This window comes from Alexandromys fortis, unplaced genomic scaffold (genome assembly GCF_014885135.2).
Source record: "Alexandromys fortis isolate MF-2015 unplaced genomic scaffold, M_Fortis_MF-2015_v1.1 scaffold_321, whole genome shotgun sequence".
In the NCBI taxonomy this organism is placed as follows: Eukaryota; Metazoa; Chordata; class Mammalia; order Rodentia; family Cricetidae; genus Alexandromys; species Alexandromys fortis.
Window position 1 is genome coordinate 891013 of NW_026068200.1, and position 21912 is coordinate 912924.

General features: G+C 38.1%; 1 protein-coding gene across 5 annotated transcripts in view; it reads right to left on the minus strand.

Annotated features, from left to right (window-relative positions):
• Phka1 (phosphorylase kinase regulatory subunit alpha 1) overlaps positions 1-16982 on the minus strand; it is a 134321-nt gene extending 117339 nt beyond the window's left edge. For all 5 annotated transcript variants that reach the window (XM_050129895.1, XM_050129894.1, XM_050129893.1 and 2 more), the window contains exons 1-5: positions 16613-16982; positions 15053-15211; positions 12040-12087; positions 9909-10077; positions 2985-3067 (exon numbers count right to left, since the gene is read on the minus strand). In XM_050129895.1, the coding sequence (XP_049985852.1) occupies positions 2985-3067; positions 9909-10077; positions 12040-12087; positions 15053-15211; positions 16613-16690 (537 nt within the window). In that variant the 5' untranslated portion in view covers positions 16691-16982. The remainder of the gene's footprint in view (positions 1-2984; positions 3068-9908; positions 10078-12039; positions 12088-15052; positions 15212-16612) is intronic.
• Between the last annotated feature and the right edge of the window lie 4930 nt (positions 16983-21912).

Here is a 21912-nt window from a genome sequence, read left to right on the forward strand (position 1 = left end):
AGAAATGGGCTAAGATGTAAGAGTTAGTTAATAAAAAGCTTGAGCTAACAGGCTAAGCAGTATTGTAATTAATATAGTTTCTGTGTGATTATTCAGGTCTGGGTGGCTTGAAACAAATGAGCAGTCTCTGTTTATGTTTATGTAGCATAAATCTTTATGCTACAGTCTCAATGGCTTATGGCTATATGAATCTTTTCAGTAAATAATCAGAGGTCCCAAATAAATAAGTTAATGATGAAATCTCAAAGTCTTGTACAAGAAAAAAAATCAAAATTCAATAGACGTGAATAATAAAAAATCATGGAAGAAAATAATAAAGATGGGAGAAGAAATAAAATGGAAACAAAAAGAACATTACAAATAACCAACAGAACAGTCATTTTATTTAAAAAAGATAAGCATTGCCTGTTTGTCATTTGTATGTAGGAGTGCTACTGATTTTTTTTTTTGAGTTAATCTTATATCCAGCCATTTTGCTGAAGGTCTTTATAAGCTATATGAGTTCCCTGGTAGAATTTTTGGGATTGCTTATATATACTCTAATATCATTTGCAAATACTGATTCTTTAACTTCTTCAATTCCAATCTGTATCCCCTTGAAACTCCCTGGAACCTATGAGGGTGACCCTAGCAAAGGCTTCTAGTAATGGGGGGTATGCGGCCTGAACCAGCCATTGCCTGTAACCAGGCAAGGCTTCCAGTGGTGGGACTGGGACATATTCACAGACAGCATACATCACCTCCCACATCACTGCCCCTTTTCTGTCTAAATAACAGAGTCAGAGCTGTTTGTACTGGCGAACCAGGAAGCCACCATTTTTTTTAAAGAAATCTTGCAGCTTTTACTGCTAAAACTGAGTCAGGAAACCTCTTAAAGGAGCCATGTCTCTGCTTTCTACCAGCAAACTGTGCAAGAAGCTGCATTAAACTCTTGGTTTTTTTTTTTTTTTTTGTGTCTAGAATTCCTTTTCAAGCTCTGCTAGGTTTTTAAGTGGATTTAGTTGGCCACATTGGTGCCAATTTATTGTTGGGGGAGGCCACTTGTTTGTTTTCCAGCTGCCCAGACTCCCAAAACAATCACAAAGAAATTATATTATGTGCAATACTGTTTGCCCAATAGCTTAAGTGTATTTCTGGATAACTCTTATATCTTAAATTAATCCATTCTATTCATCTATTTATTGCCACGAAGCTGTGGCAGAAAAGGGGAAATGGTGTGGAAAGTCCTTCTGTATCTGTGATGCTTTTATTGGTTAATGGATAAAGTTGTTTTGGCCAGTGGTTTAACAGAATAGAGCTAGGTGGGAAAACTAACCTAAATGCTGGGAGAAAGAAGGCGGAGTTGAAGAGAAGCCATGTAGCCCCACTGGAGACAGAAGCCAGACAGAACTTTACCCAATAAGCTATAGCCATATGGTGATACACAGATTAATGGAGATGGGTTAGTTTAGGATATAAGAGCTAGCTAGCAATACACCTAAGTGATAGGCCAAGCAGTGTTTTAATTAATACAGATTTCTGTGTGATTATTTTGGGAGTCTGGGTGTCTAGAAAATGAATGAGCAGGTTTTGCCTAACAACATGGAGGTGTAAGATAAAAGAGAAGGCCACATGGAAGTATGTAGATTAATATAAATGGGTTAATTTAAAATGTATGAGTTAGCTAGAAATAAGCTTGAGCTATTGGCTGAGCATTTATAATTAATATTAAGCCTCTTTGTGGTTACTGAAGAGCGGGTTGATGGGACAGAAAAGTTCAACTATGCCATAGGAATCAAGGATACCACAAGAACACAGCCCACATAAGCAGTTAACTAACCAGGGGATCATAGGTACACACAGAGACTGAACCAGCAATCGTGGAGCCTGAATAAATCGTCTGCATCAGGCCATCTGCATACATGCTGTGGTTCTTTAGCTTGGGGCTTATCTTGGACTCCTAAAAATGGCATTTGGGGGTGTCTATGACTTTTGCCTGCTCTGGGACCTATTTCCTCCTACTGGGTTGCCTCATCAAGTCTTGATATGACTTATGCCTTATTTCATCTTGTTATGCTGAGTTCAGTTGATATCTATTAAACTTCTACTAAGTATAATGCTTTTTAGGTATATTTATGCTTTTGTATGGGTTCATTCTTTTCTATTGTTGAACAATATTACCTTTCATGGACATACTATAATTTGTTTACTCATTTATTACCTATTGACAGACATTTAGATTATTTGAGGTTTAGGAGATTATGAATAGAATAAAAATTTCCTATTAGTCTAAAGGAAAAACATATTTCTGAAGTGTCTAACACAACATTTTATGCAGGAAAATATTATAGATGATGACAATATGAACCTACTTCATATGGTATTTTAAAAGGAAAACACTTTCGTATAATAGATTCTAAATTGATATACCAACAATAAACACATAAATAAATTTTATATACAGCCAAGTGGCCTATAACATCACTCAGTAATCATGCTTTCTTCTTAATATTTCAATTAAAATAAGTCCGTGGGGATATAGATAGATCAGTTGGAAGAATCCTTGCCTAAGGCTCAAATCCTAGCACCACATAAAACTGGTCATAGTAGCTCAAACACACTCAGGCAGCAGAGGCAGAAGAATCATAAGTTTAAGATCACCTTCATGTAGTGAGTTCAGGACCAGCCTGGACTAGAGATGCTCTGATTAAATATATTAAATTAAAATATATATTTATATATAAAGTATATAATAAAATGACTACAATTTAGTCTTAGATTGCCAAGTACACACCATGGAATATGGAATTTGAAAAAAATGAAAGCACAGCATCTGGACCCTCTTCATCTCTAACACATTGCTAAGAGGGCAAGCAGGGGAATGTGGATCTTAGTAAAGAAACTGAAAGTGCTTTTGTAAGGAGCCCATTATAAGAAGAAATGGGTTATTCAGTATATTAAAAACAAAAATCATTCTTTAAGTTCATTCTAAAATAAATACTTACAGCGGTTTTATATGCAGCTTCAATGTAAAACACAAGGTTCTGTATAAAATTGACTTCATCTAGGCTGTGGATGATATGCAATCCTAAGGAAAAAAGATAAAGAGTTGGTCAGTTATCACTTCAGGGCCTCAGAAGTGGAGGTGAATTAGTGGACTCAGCTTAAATCAACTTCACTTCAATTGACTTGTTCCTACCTGTCCAGCATAACTGGCTTATATTGTTCTTCCCCATATGTTTACAAACATTTTTACTGAGATAGTCTATCATACAGCTCATTGATACCAAGTATATAGTATAATAGTCTTTTATTGTGTGTACAGTATATATCTATCACTACAATCAATTTTGGGATATGTTCATCACCAAAAAAGTAATTCTTTACTCACTAGACATTCATATAAATGCAAGTGTATCATCTGCAGGCTTTATGTCAGTGTTTGTTGACCACAGTATTTTGAAGCTACCTTTGTGTTGTAAGATACATCAGTACTTTCTTTATTGCAAAAAATATTCAATTGTGTTGATGTACTACCTCTTACTTGTGTAATTATCAGGTAATAGACATTGGGTTGTTTTTACATTTTAGCTATCATAAATACTGCTGCTATAAATATTCATGTATACACCTTTTTTCAAAATATTTATTTATTATGTATACAATATTCTGTCTGTGTGTATGCCTGTAGGCCAGAAGAGGGCACCAGACCCCATTACAGATGGTTGTGAGCCACCATGTGGTTGCTGGGAATTGAACTCAGGACCTTTGGAAGAGCAGGCAATGCTCTTAACCTCTGAGCCATCTCTCCAGCCCCTCATGTATACACCTTTTATGTGTGAACCTGTTGCCATTTTTCTTGAAGATCTACCCACTTAGGAGAGAAACTGCTAGAGTATATGGCAACTCTATATTTAAGTTTCTGCAGCATTACTAGACTGATCTCCAAAGTGGTTGTATAATTTTTATTAAAATTTTTCAATTACATTTGTGTGTGTGCATGCCATAGCACACAGGGAGGTCAGAGGACAATGTGAGGGAAGTTTCTTCTCAAAATCTACCATATGGGTCTAGGGATTGCATTCAGGTTGTCAGACTTAGTACCAAGCACTTTTGTCTGCTGAGACATCTCCTTTGCCCCTATTTTACACTTCTCAGAGCAGTGGATGAGGGTTCCAATTTCTCCATATCTTCAGCAACACTTTTTTTTTTAATTTCTGAAAATGTTTGATTTATTTTTTTGGGCGTTCTTTGCCTGTCCAAGGCTGGCTTTAAGTTATGACTTTAAGTTGAGGAAACATTTTTTATTATTTATTTATTTATTTATTTATTTATTTATTAAAGATTTCTGTCTCTTCCCCACCGCCGCCTCCCCTTTCCCTCCCCCTCCCCCTCCCCCAAGAGACCATGGATGCAAACCCAAACTTCTCAGCAACACTTTTTATCTGTTTTGATTACTGTTATTCTGGAGTGGTTGAAGTGGTTCTTACAGTTATTTAGGTCCACATTTCTCTACTGATTGATGACGCACAGCATCTGTTCACATACTTAGTGTTTATTTATACATATTATTTAAAAAATCAATTCAAATCCTCTAGCCACTTTTAAAATTTTTTTGAGCTTTTATTTATGTGTTGAGTGCCTTTGCCTGCATGTATGTCTGTGTACTATATGTATGCTGTGTCCATAGGGTCCAGAGGAAGGTGTCAGATTGGCTGAAACTAAAGTTAGAGATGGTTGTTAGCTACCATATGGGTGCTAAAAATTGAATTCAGGTCCTCAGGAAGAGCAACAAGTGCTATTAAATACTGATTCATCTTTCCAGCCAACTCCAGCCATTTTAAAGGAGGCTATTAGTTTTTTCTTTTCTCTTTCTCTTTTGTTTTGAGATAGGGTCTTCATATAGCCTCAAACATGAGACCCCCATGTTTTTACCTTCCAACTACTAGGTTTAGAAGCATGTACTGCCCCACCACATCTGACTTTATTATGTTGTTATTTTTCTAAATAACGAGTAGTGGTAATTCTTTATACTAGATACAAATTGTTTATATATGATTTGCAAATACTTTATTTTATATCTATAGGTTGCTTTTACACACACACGACAGAAATACATACATGCGTACATACATATATACATACATGCATACATATGAGAGAGAGAGCAAGCAGCATTTTAATGGGGTCTCGTGGGTTAGCAGCGAATTTGCTAATATTTGAGGATGACCCTCAACTCTGGATCTTCCTACATACACTTCCCAAGTGGTAGGATCACAAATGGACATCATATTGTACATAGATTATCTTTTACTTTCTTGAATGGGTCCTTGGAAACATAAATGTTAATTTTGGTAAATACCAATTAATATTTTTTCTTTAGCTGTTTATGCTTTTGGTATTATATCCAAGAGAACTTTCCCTCCTATTTTATTTTTCTTCCTTCCTTCTCTTCTCTTTTTCTTTTTTTTGAGAAAAGATCCTCATATATCCTAATAATCATATTGAACTCACTGTACAGTTGAGCCTAGCCTTGAACTCCCAATCCTCTTGTCTCCATCTTGCAAGTGTGGGGATTACAGTTGTGCTCTACCACCTACACCTCTCCATGTTCCCTCTCTTTCCAATTACTATTCAGCCTTGTCTCTCTTTCCCTCTTCCCCCTTTCTTTTTCAGACAGGGCCTTGCTATGTATTCCAGGTAGCCTCTAATTCATAATCCTTCTGCCTCTGCCTCCTATTTTCTTGCTGCCTTATGTCTAACTTTTTAGGTTAAAAACTGGGTATTATTATAGAGTGTGTTTATAGATCCTGATACCCTCCTCTCTGGGGATTGTTTTTGTTTATTTAGGGATTTGACTAAACTATTTCAGTAAAATCTATTTCCCCATGGCATGCAGCATCTGGTAATCCTCAGAAGATATAGCCTTGGCAACATGCATTGTCACACTTAGAAGACAATGTTGCTATTGGGAAGAGGAGCTAGTTAACTATCTTTTTCCAAGATCTGGTAGATGTCTTCCTCTGTTGGTATAAAGCTAATCCCCCACCGACTTCAACTGACCACTCTATTGTTTTGTAGAATCCCCAAACATAAACTGCTCCATTGTTTTAAACAATTAAACTCAGGCCCTTTCTGGTACAATCTTTAAGTCAAGTTTATGATACTTGTTCTAACACCTAGAAACACTCCTTAGTGTTCTTTGGATTTGTTCAAGTTCTAGCTAATCTGTCTTTTAGTTTCCTGCTGTTACTGAACAATTAACTTCATCTTAATTATTTAGACATGTTTTTCAGAAGACTTACTTTGATGTGTGTGGGTTTTGCCAGCATGGGTGTACAATATGCATGTAGTGCCTGTGGAGGCCACAAGAAGGCATTGAATCTCCTCGAATTGGAGTTACAGATGGGTGTGAGCCATCAGGTAGGTGCTAAGAACTGAGTCAGATCCTCTGGAAGAACAGCTAATACTCAACTGCTGAGTTGTCTGTCTAGCCCTTTATCTTAATTACTAAGAAACAAAATCTGCTTTGAAGTCTCCTAAACTTCCTTGAAAAAGTTAATTTTCTTAAGAAGAGCTAAAGGGCTTTGCTTTTACAGTTTGTTTCTATCCTCCATGAGCATTTCTGTGCCAGTGCTCCAGCACTGATGGTAAGCACAACAGTCCATTTCCTTTGCAAGGGCACTTCTGTTTGCCACACTAAGCTCTGGACAGGAGTTGTAGCTTCTGATCATCCCAGCTTGCATATTCCAGTGTAGGATGGTTGACCCGATCAAGAGGCAGGTGACCTAGTATTCTTACTCTGCTCTTCTAAGGTAGATCCTACTTCACTAGTGTCTGGGGGTATAGACGACCCCAAAGCTGTACTTGCCTGAACTAGGGCTTCTGCAATATAGAGCTTGGGAGAATGATAAATGATGCCAGCCTATTTTCTGAGGGAGAATTAGGTACCTTAAACTAAACTAGAGCAACTGTAAGTTGCGACCCCTTTGGGAAAACTCTAGCTCCAAAAATATTTACATTACAATTCATAATAGTAGCAGAATTGCAGTTATGAAGTAGCAATAAAAATAATTTTATGGTCGGGTATTAAAGGGTCACAGCATTAGGCAAGTTGAAAACTACTGTACTACAGCTTAGGAGAGAGGAGGCCTTGTGTTCTGGTGATAGCCACCTCAGTTAGTGCTTCTATTTTCCTGGGTTGGGATAGGAAAGGGATTGAGAACAGATACCACAGTACCTCACTGTTCTAAATAATTACATTTCCTAGAGTGTTTCTCAGCTTACTGCATGTCTTTTGGGAAATTGCCAATGGCTTCAAAGGGTTGGACTGTTCTTAAATTTTCAGCATTTTTGGCTGTTTTGCTGGAGTCTATGGAGCTCTTTATGCTATTGTTCTATAAGCTGCAATCAAATTCTATCTAAATCTATCTTCAAGAATTCAAAATGCTGCAAATACTCTATGAAGATTTTCATATTCTTTCACCAATTATATCTAAGAGAATTCCTTTTTAATTTCAATTCAAATGCATTACTCAAAATTGGTATCATTTCTTGTCAAAGTATTTCACTAACCACTTTACTAGTCTTCCATCTTAATTTTGTTCCTTATCCAATATACCTCATCCAATCTATCTTCTTGGTAGTAGAATGAACCACCTTAAAGTCCCTTGATTATCTACATTGAATGGTTCTCTATGGATTGCAGACTATAATTTCAGACTATTTAGCATGCTATACAAGTCCTCAAATAGCTAGCCCTAACCTTCTAGCTAGAAATCTACCCTTACCTTGATGACAAGTTTCTTTCAAACTTCTGTACTATATACTTATTATTAGTCCCTTCCCCTTCTGAAATGTAAATTTTGATTTATTCAAACTTTTTTCTCAAAGACTTAATCAAATAATATCTACTTTATTACAAGCACTTATCAAGGTCAGCTAATTGAACTGAAAATTAAGTTAGGAGTCAATAAACATTTGTTTAATGAATATATCTCATGAAGCTTTTTAATGTATCTCTCTTTCTATCTGGGGGAATCACATTTAAAACCATATTTAGTGCTTGCTTTGTTTTTTTTTTTAAAGCTAGGCAGTGATAGAGAACACCTTTAATACCAGCACTCAGGAGGCAGAGGCAAGTGGATCTCTGAGTTTGAGGTCAGCTGGGTCTACAGAGAAAATTCCAGTACAGCCAGGGCTACACAGAGAAACCCTGTCTCAAAAAAACCCCACAAAACCCCCAAAATACTTTAACAACAAGATAAACAGCTTCCAGAGTTGGCATTAAAATATTATTCAAAATGAAATTATAACTACCATTCTATTTAAAAAAATAGAACAAAATTATATTTATTCTGGAAGAAAGTTCTCATCTAAAAGAAGACTAATTGGATAGTTAATTTATAGTTTCACAGAAAGGTTATTCAGACTCCAGGCCATGTGTTCTGGAAGAAAAATTAAAGAGTTTATCACCAAACATTTATTTGAAAAGAGAGAAGACTATTCTGAGGGGATTCACATTTTGGGTGCCTTTAGTACCGAGGAACTGGCCAAACAGGAAGACAAAGAAATTGAAATATCAAAAATACAGCATTCAGGACTAAGCAAAAGGCTCAGCTGTAAAAGTACCCACTTTGCAATGATAAAGATTTGAGTCGTGATCTCCGGCCACCACATAAAAGCTGGGAATGTCATGTACATCTATAACTCTAGCTCTGGGGAAGGTGAGAGGGAGGCAGAGTCCCAGTGCTCACTGGTTATTCTGTCTAGCTTTGGGTTCAGTGAGAGACCCTGTTTCAAAAGATAAAATGAAAAGTAATGGTAGAAGACACCTGATATCAATTTCTGACCTCCACACACACAGGCAGACCCATGAACATGCACTTCTAGCCACATATGAACACACACACACTACAGATACACACACAAGCATGGCACTAGCTTGATATGATGGAACACACCTATAATCTCATCTAATTGAGAGTCTGACAAAGGAGATTATAAGTTTAAGTCTAGACTGGGCAATTTAGTGAAACTCTTTCTCTCAAAAAAATTTGAAAAGCTAGGATTTTAGCTTAGTGGCAGAGTGCTTGCCTAGCATGTGTGAATCCCTGTGTCAAAACCCCAGCACCACAGTTAAAAAAAAAAACACACGGGTACTGTGAATACATTAACTTATTCAGAATGGTCTGGAAATGTTCTTATTAAGTTTAGGAACTGGATATACTAGGATTACTTCCATTTTTAGTTTTACATCTATAAAGGAAACTATATTGTTTGTTTTGAGACAGGATCTCACTATATAGCTTTGACTGGCCTAGAAGTTGTTATATAGACCAGGGCTGGCCTGGAACTTACAACAATCCTTCTGCATCTGCCTCCTAAGTGTACAAATGTGAGCTACTATATTACTTATAATTTTCTTCTACATATCAAGCATCAAAATATAATTACAAATTATTTACATAGAATATTGTTTAACAAAACATATATTTAGATTCAGATCATACTCACAATGAGTATACAAAGTAGATGTTTCTATAGCTACCCTAATCACAGGCATATTACTATAGTATGAAAATAAGAAATAAACCTTCAACCTTCCCACCTATATCCTGGCATCTGAGAATTAATAATAAAAATGCCTGTCTAAAGATCTAGTCAAGAATTTCATGTGCCTGTTTTTTAAAAAGTATTAATTAGATTCTCAATACAAATTTGTTTCTCAATAAAATAATATATTGCCTAGACCTCAAAAAACTTTTCTAGCTGTATAAAACTCACAAAATTCCATTATTTATAAGGTACTTATTTGAGCACTATAAAGAGATATTTTATTTTCTGGCCAATACCTACAGAGAAGCCAAAAGAACCAGAGCAGATGCTCCAAGCCCAGGGGCATGCAGTAATTCTCTCCTTGTACTGACCTGAGGCAGTCATTTGTGCTAGAAAGAGCAGGTACACAGAAGTAGCATCCAACTGCAGGTGTCCCCACTGGTCATCACCCACTACTGTGGCACAAGTTTTGGTGTTGTACTTGGCATGGAGGCTATCCTTAGTACTCTGACTATACTTGAAGGACTCTACTTTATCCACCTGAAGAGAAAACAGCATAAGAAGGAGAGTTAGAAAGTTAGCCCATACGCTATGTATCTGTAGTGCTATGGCATATACCACTGAACTCCACCTTCCCTAAGCATAACCCTGAGTGAATATTTAAGATACATACTTATCTGTTTTCCGCTACACCATGTGCTACTTTTAATAAAAAAAAACAACAAATGGTCAAAGCAGCTATTTCCTGTCCATTGCCTTTCTTCTATGCTTTTCAAATGGTTGCTTTGTCATATTGTAGAGAAACTGGAAGTTCAAATGTATTAACACTTTAGTAAGATAACCCAGTGTTACACATTTGTTCCTGAAATTAAAGTAGAAATATACAGATACATTGAAAGAGGATATTTTTATTATATGTGTGTACATGGTAGTTTGTAAGTGTGGATACCCCCAAAGGCCAGAAGAGGGCATGAGATTCCTTGTGAGCCGCCCAACATGGATGTTGGGAACCAAACTCAAACTCAGGTCCTCTGCAAGAGGTGCTCTTTGTTCAGGTCCTCTGCAAGAGCAATATGTGCTCTTAACCACTGAGCCATCTCTCTAAGTTTTGAAGATGCCATGAGAAGAGTTAATGAGAACCATACAGAGTCTCAGAGAAATAGTATTATAGAAAGCTGAAATAACAAATTAGAAGAGAACCATTGGGAGTTGAGGTATAAGTTTAGTGATAATGTGTTCTGAGGATGCATAAGGCCCTGGGTTCAATTTGTAACACACACACACACACACACACACACACACACACACACACGGGGCAGGGGGAGCCTTGTGAGTGAGCGAGCAGGGGTGGGGTGGGGGAGTGCAAAAGTCCAGACAGGAAACCTTGGGTATAAGGCAATAGTTCTTGACCTAATTCCTGAAATGTAGTTGTTATTATTTATGCCTCTGATATACAATAACCAGGACATTTTAAATATGTTCATTAAATTTGTGACTATACATACTCAATAAGATAGAAAGTATACATATCTGAAATACAAATGAAGCAGAAAAGACAGAGAGAAAAATGATATATGTGAACAAACTAGTAAAGAGATATATACAACAATTAATTGTATATATATTAAAAAGTCATTTGCAGATAAGTTTACAAGTTGAGCATTGATTTCTTTCTACTTTCACAAAGTTAAGTCAGATTAAATATGTACATGTTTTAAGATCCTAGAATAAAGGCTTATTACTAAAAAAATGTTTGTGTGGAGAAAATGTCATAAACTCAAAAACTGTAAAAATATTTGCAATGTATGTGACAAATGATTAATATCCTTAATGTACAAGAACTCAGTAGGAGAAAAACAAATAAGCTGTCAACAAAAGGAGGTAAAGCTCTAGCAAGTAATTCACCAGCAAGGGACTGCAGATTTCCAATTCACATACAAAAGAATATTCAGCTACACTCAATGTCAGGGAATGCCAGTTACTTCAAGTTAAAGATCCTTTGTTCCTGATCATAAAATTAAAAATACTTTGATTTTTTTTCTAACTACATTTTACATCAAATCTCATCTGGTGGAAACACTAAATTCAAATCAATATAGGGCTATGTATACGCTTTATTCCATTTACACTAAAAGGAATGACTCCCAATCAAGAAATGGTTTTATATTGTAGAGTATTCTTCTCTTTCCACTGAATATATGAGAAATTATATGATACATGTACTTTGCTATCTTTTAAAAATCTAAAAATTTATTACTAGAACTGATCTGGACCTAAGAGTTTAAACAGTTCTAAAAAAATTATTTGTAAAAGGAGGAAAAATCCTGAAAGGGAATATTCCCGTTGTAATAGGGTGGTGTAAGTCTCTGTGACATCCCCACCTGAGAGTTCCAAACTTTCTAAAATTAGAGTGTACTATTTGTGAATCCGAAAAAAGGCTCTAGGCATTATTGGGAAGTTGTGAGGCTACTGTCTTGTTATGCGTTGTTACCATTGCCATACCTGTCTGATCATGCAGTGCAGCAGTCCCCTCATTAACTTCACTACACTCTGCAGAAATAAATGGAAACAAGGCTGTTATAAACATACTGAGCTACAAGAACACTGACTCAGCAACTTCAGTCGGTACATGACCTTTGGAGAACAAGTAACCCTATCCTGGGTTCTAGTTACATGGCATTTACTTTATAGGTACACAGAACAGATTGCAGCTAAAAAATTAAATCAAAAGCCATAGGTTATGATTCCTTGGATTTAAATAATAATATAAGTTTGGCAGTTTTACCTAAAAATAAGGCAACCATCTAACAGGGGAGATGAAACAGCTAGAGAAAAGGAACAAGTCAACTTACATGGTATATACCCTACAGTCTCCATAGCATCTTTGAATTTTTTTCATTTTATTTTTTAAAGATTTTTTTTCATTTTATATGTATGGGTGTTTTGATTATTTGTATATATACAGATCATATGCATGCCTGGCATAAGTAGTGAATATGTTTTAGAACATATCAGCATAGAATAGCTTCTCCAATTCTCTACAAAGCTTTCTGTTTCACAATCTAGAAGATCTTAAATTGGCCTTGTGTCCCACAGATCATACTATGAGCAATTTTTAAAGTAATACTGTGAGGGTGCCCATAAAATGAGGACACCTTTAAGAGAAAGAGTGACAATTCACTACTGTTTGGTCTAGTACTGGTTTGGTTTTACTTGGAAAGGCGGGTTTTCAAGCACACAGAGTTTGAAGAGCCACAGGATACGCAGAGAAAACTATTAAGACAAATGAAAACTGGAGTTTGGATCACAGCTAAGATCAGAGTTAAAGGAACAGATCTGCATAGAAAAGCCATGAAAACAAAAGACGAGAGAGGAAACAAGAAAGTAAAATAATCAGAAGTGGAAGCAGCCAAAGAGAGACCTTGATTTACCTGAGTGTTTATTTTTATAGCTATGATATGATATCTATATGCCCAAGAAAGGGAACATTTGTAAAAGCATACCTATGAATAATTCCAATATAGAATATAGAAGTTAGTTAAACCTATTTCTTCTCATCCACAATTCTTGTCTATTCTCAAATTTTATGAGAGAGAAGCTAAAATAACAGTTGAAACAAAGAGTATAAATGATTAACACGGTTTTGGGGGAAATCTATACAGTAATGTTAAGTTGGCAGTAGGTAGAAATTTAATCCATGGATATACTGGATTTAATCTATGTTCATTTACTAGTTACAGGTCAGTTATTATCTAGGCACATTATTAGATCTGTCTATATTAGAATCTCAAATTGTTTTAAAGTAAGGTCCAGTAAGGATATCTCTGAAAAGCTTTCCAAGCAATTCCAATGTATGGCCAGAGTTTAGATTACTCATCTGGGTCAGGGACAAATCCAACCCATCACTGTTTCTGTCTATACAGTTATTGGAATATTGCCATGCTAATTCTTTACATATCATCTTTGGTTCTTTTCTGTTATACCTACAGAGCAGAGTAATTAGAGACAAGTGAACTATATGCCAAACATACTGACCATCTGACCCTTTACAAAGATGGGTGGGTTTCTAAATTAATGCTGACATAAGTTTTTAAAACATCAGACCTAATAATCAAATTTATTTTGATCCTTTAAACAAATCCATATAAAATTTAGTAATTCCCACAAAAGCTTTTCTGAAATTATTTCCCATTTTCACAATGTACTGAACCATTATAAAGTTACTAATATGGTGATATAAAAATATTTTCAGCTATGTGAAAGGTCATATAACAGAACACTAAAATTTTAGAACTGGCAATTCAGCTTTTTCCTCATTTTTCCACTTGGGTCAAATAAGGAAAGAAACCAAATCAGCATTATGATGCGACAACAGATTTATTCTAATGATCTTGAAATGTTTTGAACAAATTATATCAGACATGTATTTACAGTTCTGCTGATATTAATCTATAGCAATCAATACAAGGAACAAGCTACCAAAGTACTAAAGTATCACAATACCAAAACATTCAGAGTAGAATACAGGACTAGGGGTTTAATAAAAAACATTCCTACATTTTCCAAATTTCTATTATGGCATTATTTCTACAAAAGGTCTATACTTCCTAGGCTAGAGCAAAACTCCATTAAGTTTTGTGTCTATTGCTATTGTGCTATTGCTATTCACAAGGTAGTGAGACTTGTCCCACTGCCGGCAACTACAGCTTCTGATTATATTGCTACTCTTAAAAATACCAAATCCCAATATCCTGACTTACAGATCACAAATGGAGTTCAAGGGAAACGACAGGAGAAAATGGCTGGTCTGGTAAGGCTCCTCTCTAATGGCAACAGATCCACGTATACTTACAACTAATAGCAGAGTACTTTATCATTACAGAGTTTATGGAATCCAAACAATGCCAACTTATTGCTCTTTTAGACACTTGAGAGGATGTAGTTCCGTTTGTGCTCAGAAGTTCCTTAAAGGATGCTAATTTATTGAGGGGAAGATGCCTTAAAAGTTGGCTTAAAATCATCTCCAAATGCTGACTTCAATTTGTCCCGAGGCAGGCAACAAGCTCTCTAAAATAGTGGTCATAACTATAAAAATCAACAAAGTCATACTTCTGTCTGATGAGGAAGGCCTGTTGATTTGTGCCAGTTATGTGTATATAAATACCACAATTATTTTTCAAAAATAAGTAAAATAGTACTTATCTGCTCCCAAATAGTCTTCTCAATGAAAACAAAATGGTGGAATCTGAAAATACACTTAGAGGATTATTAACTTTAGGACTATCAGGGTAGGATTTTGAAAAGTAGTGAATATACCGCACCCCTTTCCTTGAATCTGCTAGTTTCAAGTTTCCACTGCAATAACCAAATCAAACTGCTTCCGTCAGAGTACAGGGAAACTTTATAGAATGCAATTTCAGCAGGATGGCCTACGAGCGACATTTCCTTCAGCTCCCACTCCCCCTACCACAACCACACACAGCTCCACATCTCTACATGATTCTGTTTGGATTACCTGCTCCAGCTCATAGGCCTTCGCCTTGTCCTCATCACGGTCTGCGTTTTTCCGATATGCCAGGCCCAAACCCCACACAGCCAGGATGCTATACACATTATCTCGGACCCAGGCATCTTTCTGATCATAGCTGGCTGGAAGCAATCCTGTCACTGGATTCTGCAAGATCAACCAAGGGAGGACAGGCAGCTAACCTCAGAGAGTAAAAGGAAACACAATCTATGGAATAGTTTATTTGGAAATCTTAGTCTTTCTCCTACTTCCCCATTCTTGAGTTTTAGAACTTTTTTTTTTTTTACCAATTTCAGGCAGACATTATCCCCCAGCTTTACTGAGTTATAACTGACAGTAAAAATTATACAGATTTACAGTGTGCAACAGGTTAATCTGACACATACATGAATCTATGCTAATGTAACCACCACCTCACTTGGTGTGGTGGGATTTACTCTTTCAGCAAATCTCAGGTATACAATTCAAGTACTATGGAATAGTCAGTGTGCTACTGATGTTAGTCAGTGTTGCAGAACATACTTGTTTTGTAACAGAAAGCTTGTTCTCTTTCCGTGTGCTATCTTAAGACTGAGAAAGAGCCGGTTGAAGGGTTACAAATCCAAATGTGGGTATTATTAAAATAAAGGCACTATTAAAGTTATTATCAAATGTATTACTAAGAATTGCTAACAGCATTTTTTAAAAATGTATTTTTTCAGTTAAATTCAACTACGAATGAAGTAAAGGAGTAAAAAATATATTTAGAAATAAATACAGTCAGGTGTGGTGCCTTATGCCTGTAATTTCTTGGCTGGAGAGACTGAGCAGGAGACTGATGCTACTTCAAGGCCAGCCTTGGCTACATACTGAGTTTCTGTCCATCATGGGCTACAGAGTAAGACTTGGTTTCAAAAACAAACCAAACAACTCCAAACAGTATACATTAGCCAGGTGCAGTGGTATATACCTGTAATTCCAGCACTGAGGGGCTGAAGCAGGAGGATGGAGAGTTTGAGGTCAGCCTGGGTTACAGGGTGAAATCCTGTCTCCGGCAAACAAACAAAACAAAAACAACTTAGGAAACAAACAACAACAGCAAAACCCCCACTGGTTTATGATCTGTTATCCAAACTCAGGAGGCTGTGGCTTCCAAGTTCAAGGCCAGCCTAAGCCATGGAGCAAAACTATTTAAACAGAAGTATACACAACGTGCCTTGACCTTGGCAATAGTCTAAGGTCTCTTAGGATGGCTAAATGTTCTCCTACATCTTTGCGGGGGAGTAGAAGTAGATAGCTGAAACCCGGGGTGAGGGTGTCAGTAAACAAGTGTTATCACCTCTTGCAACTCTGCTCCTGGTACCCACCTGTAGCCGGGGGTGGGGGGAAGTGGGATTACTGCAGAGGGGTGGTAGTTGTGGTTATTCATGCCACACTTTGGTTCTTCCTCAGGTTCAACGTGTAACTTTCCTGCAGGATCTTTTAGGGCCTCCCCACTGACAAACGCTTTCGAGGGTTCACCCAGGGTCAGTGTCCAACTGCTCACACTTCACCCTTGCTTACTCTTACCTGATGACACAGGATGGTCTGATGCACTAGCCGAGCATAGCCGTCCAGGCGGACCCCTGAGTTACTCCGACTCCTCATCGCGCCAAGTCCCTAATCCCCCAGTCCACACCAGCTTGGAGAGCAGGCCTGCTGAAACCTTCGGAGTGCACGCTCACTCGCTTGGCCGATGGTTTCCGCGCGGCGCCCCGCTCCAGCGGCCTCGGAGTCCACTTTAGGTGGCGGCTCAGCTTCCCGTGGTCTAGGCTTCAACTCGCAACGTCCCCGGTCTCTACTCAGTCCCCCGGGAGCCGAACCGGCATCCTCCGTTGGACTGAGGGAGACCTCACCAGCCCGGAGCCTCCAGGCTGGCAACTGTGGCGGGTCAGCTACCGCGGCCCCGCCTCCCCTGGCGAGCACGCGAGGGCGGGGCGTGGGTCCTGCAGCTGCGCGCTGCGCCCACGGGCTGGCCGCTGGGGCGCGTGGGGGGGGGGGGCGGCCCGGGGCGGCCCTCCGCCCAGAATGTGTCGCCGTAGGCAATGTGCTCTCCTGAGGTTATTTTTGAAACACTACAAGTGACTATTTTAATTTTGCACGCCTGTTGTGTGCACAGGCTGTTGCTCTCACTTCTGAGGGACTAGTTTTAGGAACCCACGGGAACTTGGAAAGTGAAAGGAGAGACGACGCGCATTTGCGCTCAAGGGCTGAGCGGTTCGATTTCCGGATCTTTGACAAAAAAGTAGGATTAAACTCTGAAACCAAACAAAAGAGAGCTCCCTGGGGTTATTGGCTCCTTAGAGACGCCCGAGTCCAGGGCGTGGGAAGGAAGAAGCAGAGATCTTTGAGGAAGCAAGTGTTGCAGGCAGGGAACAGGGCAAAGAGCAAGCAGCAACCGAGGGTAGCCTTGGTGGGACAGCTGGCATTGGAGTACCTGCTTTGGCAGGCTTCCCCCTAGTGTTGCCATGACAACAAAGATTCAGCTGAAAATAAAGCGGGAGAGGGGTTAGGGAAGAAGGCTGCAGAGGACACTGTGACAGGCTTGGGGAATCTGCCTCCTGCAAGAAGTCCCCAGGGCCTTTGCTTCCTTGCTCTACGGTCCCTACCCCCCATCTTTTTCTCTCTACTGTTCCAAACCCTGCACCCCAGTCAGGGCTCAGCTGGAGTACCACCTGCTTTCTGAATTGCGGGGTAAGCGTGAGACTGTCGCTTGACCTTTCCAGTTCTAAATCTAAGCCTTCCCTGGCCACCTCCCTCGGGCCACAGTGATTTTGCATTTTCGTTCATCTTTTTTTTTTTCTTCTTAAGTTTCTTCTCTCCTTACAAGCTGCTTCTGAACCACCGCCACCATGGCCTCGTCCTCACTAAGTATAATAGGCACCTTGGAAGGTGACCAATGAATCTTTGCTAATGAAGATTGAAGGCTGAGTGCTCAAGAATGCTGAGCTGGGATTTTCTGGTTAAACAGCCAGTCAGTGATGCAGTTCAATACAGTGACATGGACTTCTCGGGCAGGCAGGCAAATAGTTTCCATTGCAGTCACTACCTACGCAAATGCAGTGACTGGCAAATAAGCCACTTCAAGGCCTTAGTGCACAGGAAAGGGGAGTTCAGTTTGGAGAGTATCCCCTGCTCAGGTCCCTAACTCCCTGATAGCTTGCTTTCACTCAGACTGTAGCCTCAGCCACCTTTTTCTCTACCCTTGTCCCCTTCAAGTGTCTGTCCTCTGGACTTTTTTCATCTCAATATTATCTAAACACATTTTCAAAGCATTAAAACAATATCGGATCACCGAAGAAAACTTGCAAAATACAAAAAAGTGAAATCAAAATTTGAAACCATCCGTCATGCCCCACACCACCACCTGTTGACACTTACATGCATTTTCAACTGTTTATATTCCTTCTGCATAGATCTCCCTTCACCTCCTAAAATCATAAGTGGATCAGGAATGGCAGATGTGAGCTATCACTAAGAAGGGTAGCTAGCTGGCTAGCAATAGACCCTGTTGGCTGGCATTGCCTGGGTGCTTTCATCGTCAGTCCAATTTAGATTTTCAGTCTTGTAGTCTTAGAAACCTGATCTGCTCAGTGTCCCAGAACTGGTAAGACACAGGAGGCTGACTCATGCTGATTACCTCACAAGAGCTTGGTGCATGAAGACCCAGACACTGCTTGATAATGAGAACTGTACCATAGCTTACATTAACTGACCACCACATTTTCTCCCTTTAGTAAGTTGTAATCATTGATGGAGGAAGGTCATTGGTTAATTATAATAAAGAAACTGCTTGGGCTCATAGGTTAGAACATAGGTGGGAGGAGTAAACAGAACAGAATGCTGGGAGGAAGAGGAAGTGAGCTCAGACTCGACAGCTCTGCTCTCTGGAGCAGAGACGCCATGCTCCACTCTCCAGGGCAGATGTGATAGCTCTGCTCTCTGAGGCAGACACGATTGAACTCCGACCTAGGATGGATGTAGGCTAGAATCTTCCTGGTAAGCGCACCTTGTGGTGCTACATAGATTATTAGAAATGGGTTAAGAGGTTGAAACTAATGAGCCAGGCAGTATTTAAAAGAATATAGTTTCCGTGTAATTATTGCGGGGCATAAGCTAGCAGGCGGCCGGGGTGCTGGGGACGCAGCCCCGCCGCTCCTATTACTACCAATCATTATTATATAACTTAAATAATGGTCCTATTAGGTAGATACACTCCTGATTAGCATACATTAGTTGTACAAAATAGTGAGTTTCTTTAAAATGCACTCATAATTAAACCTTAGAGGTGGAGAAGTGACGGCACATGAAAATTAAGTCCTAGTTGGCAGTGGGATCTATGTTGGTTTCATGTATCTTCCAGGGCTCACTGGTACATTTTTAAAAGTCTATCAAAATTATAAATCAAATTAGAGTTGTCAGTCTGAAATCACTGTTTCTTTTAAAAATTATTGTCATATAAAAGTTGTACATACTTATGGAGTGCCATGTGATGTTTTGATGCATACACATTTTGTATAATATTTAAATTAGTATGTAAGTAAACTTTTTATAAATAGAGTTGAACTATTACAAATAAGGTTAAATATCTTCTACCAGAGTCTTCTTCATCCCCTTCCTGAAGGCAGCTGCCATGATTGGATTGACTTGTGTCCTTCCAAATTGGTTCTGAAGGATTTATACGTATATTTGGAAATATGCATATGAAAAAATGTACTATCACTTTATCTGTGTCTTAAAAATTGTCATTTATTTATTTTTTGTATGTACGTATGTGATGTATGTGTATATCCATCTGTGGGGGGGGAGAGTGTGTGTTAACCAGCAGAGGTTGAAGTTAGGAGTCCTTCTTATCACTTGCCACTTTGTCTTTTGAGAGGAGCCTTCCCACTAAAGCTTGAGCTCACTATTTTAGCTGTCTCCTTCCCCCAAGTGCTAGGGCTACAATCGAGCACAACCACTTCAAGCTTGTTCATGGGTGAAGGGCATCTGAATCTCTGAGCCATCTCCCCAGACTTCCTTTTTTCTTTTTTCTTTCTTTTCTTTTTTTTGAGAAAGTCCTCACTTTATAGCCTTGGATTGTCTATACTCATTATTTAGACTAGGCTTGTCTGGAACTCACCAAGTATAACAGGGTAGCTTCAAACTTGCACAGAGATTCTCCTTTCTCAGTCAGTACTTGACCTCTCAGATAGAACAAATAAGACAATTGGGGGAGATCAAAAGGATTCAAATAGGAATGGAAGAAGTCAAAGTATCTTAATTTGCAAATGATATGGTGATATACATAAGTGACCCTAAAAATTCCACCAGGGAATTCCTGCATCTGATAAACACCTTCAGCAAATTAGTTAGATATAAAATTAACTCACATAACTCACCTTCCTAAATACAAATGAAAAATGGACTGAGAAAGAAATCAGGGAAACAACACACTTCACAATAGCCTCAATAATATAAAATATATTGGAGTTACTCTACCCCAGCAAGTGAAAGACTTTTATGATAAAAACTTTGAGACATTGAAGAAGATATCAGAATATGGAAAGATCTCACATGCTCATTGATATTGATGGATAGGATTAACATAGCAAAAATGACTACCATACCAAAAGTGATCTACAGATTCAATGCAATCTTCATCAATATTCAAACACAATTCTTCACAAATCTTGAAAGGAAAATCTTCAACTTCGTATGTAAACACACACACACAGAGCTTCCAGTGTAGTGTTTTTATGGGATTTCTGAGTGTGCAAATGAATTGGTCTCTGTTTCTTGTGCCTTCTCATGGGCTCTTCTGCTAGGTTTTGTTGTTGTTGTTGTTCTGTTACGTGTTATTTTATGCTGATGTGTTAGTTTTTATCTTATTATATTTTATTTTACCATTATGACTCAGAAGACTGATGTTTTTAAATAAGAAACAGAAAGGGATTAGATCTGTATGGAATGGGAGAAGAGGAAGAACTAGTGTGAGTAGGGGGAAGGGAAACAGTAACCAGCATATATTGTGAGAAAAAAGTCTATTTTCAATAAAAGGAAAAAACCATAAAAATAAATGATAAATCATATCAATATAAAAGTATTGACTTAAAAATAAATGTATGTAACATTTATTATCAGTAACATAAAAGAAATCAGTAAAAAAGGAAAATAAAGGTGAATAGTGTTGCTGGTGAGATAGTTCCGCAAAAGGCATGTATTGTTCTTGCATCGGATCTAGGCTGGATTCCCAGCACCCACATGGTGGTTTGTAGCCATCTGTAATGCTATATTCAGGAATCATATACCTTCTGACCTCCTTGGGCACCAGGCATACACATGGTACACATACATAAATTCAGATTAAATACTCAAACACGTAAAACAAATCTAAATTGCAGAAATAGAGAAGGGTGGGTAATAATACCATGAAAGCTAAAAGAGGATTCCTGGGGGTGGAAAGGTACTAGAGAGTGCAGGAGTGGGTCAGCATATTAAGGCAAGCAACAAAACCCAAATTATGTATGAAAATGCTATAATGAAATGGGTTACTTTGTATACTAATTAAAAAGTAAACATTTTTCATTGTACTAATTTTAAAAAGATCTAGTATAAGTTCAATTGCCTAATGTAATAGTTTTTATGATTTTTTTCTTTGTATGTCGGAGTAGATGTGCACATGTGAATAAGGACCAGAGATCAACATTAGGCATCTTTCAGGTGCTACACATCTTGATTATTTATTTATTTATTTATTTATTTATTTATTTACTTTTAACTTTTTTTTATTGAGAAAAGGAAAAAAAAGTTTCTGCCTCCTCCCAGCCTCCCATTTCCCTCCCCCTCCT